General features: G+C 42.2%; 1 protein-coding gene across 1 annotated transcript; it reads right to left on the reverse strand.

Moving 5' to 3' along the window:
- Positions 1-318: 318 nt before the first annotated feature.
- LOC123039391 (uncharacterized) lies at positions 319-4,786 on the reverse strand. The gene is made up of 7 exons (XM_044462584.1): positions 4,750-4,786; positions 4,341-4,477; positions 3,732-3,896; positions 3,383-3,538; positions 3,174-3,284; positions 1,982-2,021; positions 319-839 (listed from the first exon to the last, which is right to left on the reverse strand). Exons 1-7 carry the CDS (start codon positions 4,784-4,786, stop codon positions 628-630), a joined length of 858 nt encoding a protein of 285 aa, XP_044318519.1. The 3' UTR covers positions 319-627.
- Between the last annotated feature and the right edge of the window lie 255 nt (positions 4,787-5,041).

Raw genomic sequence — 5,041 nt, forward strand, 5'->3', positions numbered from 1 at the left:
GCGGGCCTGGAGGCGCGCGCCCGGCGGCCGGCGGCGGCGGGGGTGGGAGCCCTAGCGGGAGAGCGGGGGAGCGCTGTCTCCAAAACTAAATTTACACCATGCATTTCTCTATCAATCACCTAGATTCTTCGAAGGACTACACAGCAGCTGGAATGGACCCATTTTTTCAGGGACAGCAGACCGAGAGAGGTTTACTCACGAGCAATACTTTAAGATTGGTTATACTCCTTCTGTAAACAAATATAATAGCGTTTAGTGATCTAAACGCTATTATATTTCTTTACGGAGGGAGTACATAAGAAAGAGATTACAATAGGATTGCAAGTTTTCACCGGCTACGGCATGTTCACCTTTCTACTTCGGATGATGAATGAAGGTCCAGTTTGTCTTGGAAAAATAAGAAAACACACACAAAGAAAAAATAGAGTACAGATGGGCATACACACACCCAAAAAAAAAATCTGAAAATTACAAAGGAAAAGTTTATTATGTGCATGAATTCTGAATTTTTAGTGGTGAGCTTTTGCCTTTTCAGAGACGTGTTATTATTTCTGCTTGAATGGACAGTCGTAGACTGAACCTAATGTTAAGATTGATATGCATCCATTTTATCACATACTCAGAAAATTAGAATAACTCTCCACAAAGTTCACGAGCCACGGGAAATTGTTTAGCAGAGGAGTGGTATGGAGTACAAAAGGGACAGGGCTTTGGGACGATGGTGAGCAGCAACAAGGGCCTTGTGAACGACCATGAGCAGCTCCTCTCCTCCGGTGGAGTTGGCCGCCTTGAGAACGTGGGTAGCTTCTTGCCGTCAGCCGGTATGACGTCATTTGTACCTAGACAAGCATATATATTGAGAATTTGAGATCATCAGAAGACAGATATCTCTAATTAACAACCCAACAGTTATAAAAGGAATGTGCTGAAGTGCATTTGTATGAGAAGCGCATGAGTTTGAAATTATCGTTAGGATCTAAAGGATGAGTTTTCAGTACATTCCTCTTATCCAGCTCTCAGAATTCAGTCTGTTTTAACCCATTCAAAACCATGTATGAATTTTGACTGTCATTGAAAATTAATATGTTCTTTGGACTGTTTTGAGGAATGCAGAGTTAACTAAGGATAATAAGCTCAAAATGGATGGAAGGTAGCAATGCTTGTGAATTTTGTGGTGCATGCCACTGAATCTGTCGATCACCTGTTGTTGATGTGTCGACTTTCCTAGCTACATTTATTTGGTCAAATTTGTGGTCGTGCTTCTGGAATGGGAATTATACCTTCTGGACAACGAAATCTGTTGATCAGCTGTTTCGTGGTTTGTTGAGTTCGTTCCAAGAAAATCTTCAAAGGTTGGCCACAGGAGCGCGGCATATTTTCAGTGCATAAGACCACCTGACCTTTCTTCCATTGGTATTATTCACGATGTGTAACTCATCGACTATTGGTATAAACTACTGAACGAAAATAATGATGCCACATTGCAGCATAAATACAAAAAAATGAGGGCACTTAGGTTATGGTTGAGGAGAGTCTTGTAGTTATGTACTTCAATTATTTTCCCCCGTTTTCATCATTGGGTCTAGGAATAACGACAAACTGTTCTTCAACTGGTGTACATCCAAACTTTAAACAGCAAGCATTTTTTTTTTTTGCCTTTCCTTCATTTATATATGCACATATTGCGTCAATGTACGGAGCAGAATGAGTGAACATCTACGCTAGATATTGCAAGTATTCTAACAGAGTTGCATTGTACTCCCTCCGATCCATATTAATTATTGCTGACTTAGTACAACTTTGTACTAAAGTTGTACTAAGTGAGCAACAATTAATATGGATCGGAGGGAGTAGAAGATTGGAATGGTTAATCCAACTTAATCAAGAGTGACATAACTACACAACACTACCCAAAACTTGCTCCATGCATTTCTAAAAAATTAAAGAGACCTGAATCTAAGAACAGTCCATATGTTCGTACCTCTAGTTTTAGCTGAAACCAGTGCAAACAAAATTGAAACCTGCAAGATAAGAAAGACAAAGAATCAATTCAGACAGAACCTACTAGACAAATGGTAATTTTCAATGCTTTGTAAAAATATGGAAACATGTATATTATCTTCTAATAAGAGCTTCATTTGTAACATACTTCTTTCTATCAAAATATTGTAAAAGTGGGACTAACTTCACTAAAATAAGATGGTAATATTTTTGCTTCTTTCTGGTTATTTAACATGTAACATCGTACATAACAGGATTCATAAACGATTATAGAGGGCAATAGTATGGAGTTAAAAATTGCCAAAATAATTGATATGTTATTTGTTGTGAGCTGTCAGCTAAAAAGAAGGGACAAAATAATACGCAACATTCACAAGGGGAATTGTAAAATAAGAAGAGCAAGATAGTCACATGCTAGTTTGTAAAGCATCTAGATGGCAGCAGGCTCAATCGAAACAGCTGGATAAATGATACCATTCACCTGTTGTCTACCAAGAGTACTGGGACCACTCGTTAATCTGCAACTTCTATATAATGCCAATACATAATAGACTTGGAATTGCTTGATGTGTAATTGTTACTAACTAACTTGCGCATACAGAGTAGTTCAATCCAAAATCCAAATTGATGGTATAGGTTTTTGGATAATAAAGCCAGTTAGTAGTTACAAACATGGACCTTTTTGAATTTTTCTGGTATTTGTTGAATTTGATATTCATATAGGGGGATGTAGCACCCAGGAGCTCCTGTCCATTTTCCTTACAAACATGCAATAGATTGTTACTCCCTCTGTAAAGAAATATAAGAATGTTTAGATCACTAAAGTAGTGATCAGATCACTAAAGTAGTGATCTAAACGCTCTTATATTTCTTTACGGAGGGAGTATCTTTCACTACCTCTTCAGCAAATATGGGAGTCTCAACATCAGTATCTGCTCAACGTTTCTCCACACACACCCAAATTTCTAACTATAGTGTGCTAATTAGTTTGAGATTTTCTTCACTGACTGTTGTATAGCGCATAAACACAATAACAAATGGAAATATAAGTAGCTTGAAGAGTGCCAACAGTTTAACTCACACCCAGATCCAGGAATTCCGCTAGTTTGTTGGACACTAATTTTCTCAAGGTGTATGCCATAAGTAGTCAGTATCTTCAAAATTTGGTGAACCTTTTTATCAACATTTGCACATTCGATTTCAACAATCTTAAGACAGTTGGATGCAACTGACTGTCCCAATGGTTTGTATATTCCTTCTGCTTCAGTTACATATGAAGGTCCCTAACACACACACACACAAATAAAATAATAATCAATCAGGTAATAATGGATGGTCATTTTAAATGATACACATGAGCTATCCAGCTTAAAATCTATACCTCAGAAAGTTGAAGGGTAAGCTTCTCCAAAATTGGTGAGTGTTGGAGAAAGCAAATTAGTGCATTGTGGTCAGCAGCCAAACACCAATCATTTAGTAGCAAAGTCTTTAACTTGGTAAATGTAGGGCACCACTTCAAATCCCTGTTGAGAACAGTCTAGGGAAAGTGCAAAAGGGACGGATCAAATTAGGAACCTTTTGGCCTTTGAAGTATAAAGTACAATCAGCTGATGTGTGAAGTAAGTCATTTATAAAGCAATTACGATTTGTGATGATGGATATGATGACTGCATGAGAAACGATGACACATATATAACATAATAATAAGAGAGAAGCACTTGCAAGCATACCACAACAGAATCAGCTGACAACTCCAAGTCTGTGGCTTCTGATAAACCTTTGAGAAAGATGCAGTCGTTGCGGTCATAATGAGGCCCATGTCCAGGATCTCCATAATAATAATAACAACCATAACAAATATCTCTTCTCCCAGCACCACAACTATCAAGCCGATCCTGAGAGCATTGATCAGCACAATGCTCGTTAAGCACCACAATGCTCGTAGAGAAATAAGAATGCGGTAACGATCAGAAATATAGCAGCGGGCAATTCGCAGATGTTTCAAGGATGGAGACAGCAGTTGTTTCATAAAGACGTCACAAGTATCCATACTCAGTTCCACCAATGCCGGACAGCCTGAAAAATCAGCGACGCTGTTGTTGAAAGAGACACCAACAAGCTCTAATCTCGTGAGGTGCTGGGAGAAGAGATGCATATAAGATAGTGGCAAGGCTTCCTGCTCGTCGACAATACGAAGCCGGAGCCGGAGAGCCCGAACACGAGGCAGGGCTTTCCAGAGCCAGGTGCTCGCATGCCACTCCTTAGCGGGCAACAGCATGAATCCGTCGGAATCAAAGTCGAAATCGCAGGAATCCAGAGGCGGACCGTCGCCCTCGTACCTGAGGTGGAGCAAGTGGTCCACAAATTGGGCGAACATGTCGGCGCTGCCCCACCCCTTGGCCCCGGTGAAGCGGAGGGTGGGCACGGACCTCCAGACGCCGCGCCAGTGGCGGGCGAGCAAGCACGTCCGCACCACCTCATGAGCCGGCAGGAGGCGGAGCACGTGGTGGAGGATGTCCTCCGGGAGGGCGCTGATGCGGTCCGCCCCGCTCGCCATGGTCGAAGCTTCTCGCCCTGGAGCGGCGTTCCGCCGAACAGGTGTTGTGCGCCGCCGCCAGGGGAGCACGGAGGAGTCACGAGGAAGGGAGAGGCCAAGAGGGGAAAAAAGAAGAGTTCAGTTCATTTCCTTGGGCAAATTCTCAACGCGGGTCTCTCGGATGCAAAGCTGGCCAAACGGGCCGCGCCAACCAGGACGGGCCGCGAGCACGCCGGCACGGTCCGCCATGGGCCAGACACGGCACGGGCTAAACAGGCCGTGCCCGGCGCGCGGCACGCCTTGGCCATGCCTGGGCCTGGAGGCTAGGCACACGGGCCGGCACAGCCTGTTTTTTTCTGAAATATATAAATATATCTATATCTATACCTAACTTTTTTTACTAATAAAGCAAGGTGGGTTTCTCCAAATTTTTCATCCGTTCACCCATATTATTGAGATCTTTACTATCCGAGGTGGTATTATTATTTGTCGTGAGCCCCATCA

This window comes from Triticum aestivum, chromosome 2B (assembly GCF_018294505.1).
Source record: "Triticum aestivum cultivar Chinese Spring chromosome 2B, IWGSC CS RefSeq v2.1, whole genome shotgun sequence".
Taxonomy (NCBI): domain Eukaryota; kingdom Viridiplantae; phylum Streptophyta; class Magnoliopsida; order Poales; family Poaceae; genus Triticum; species Triticum aestivum.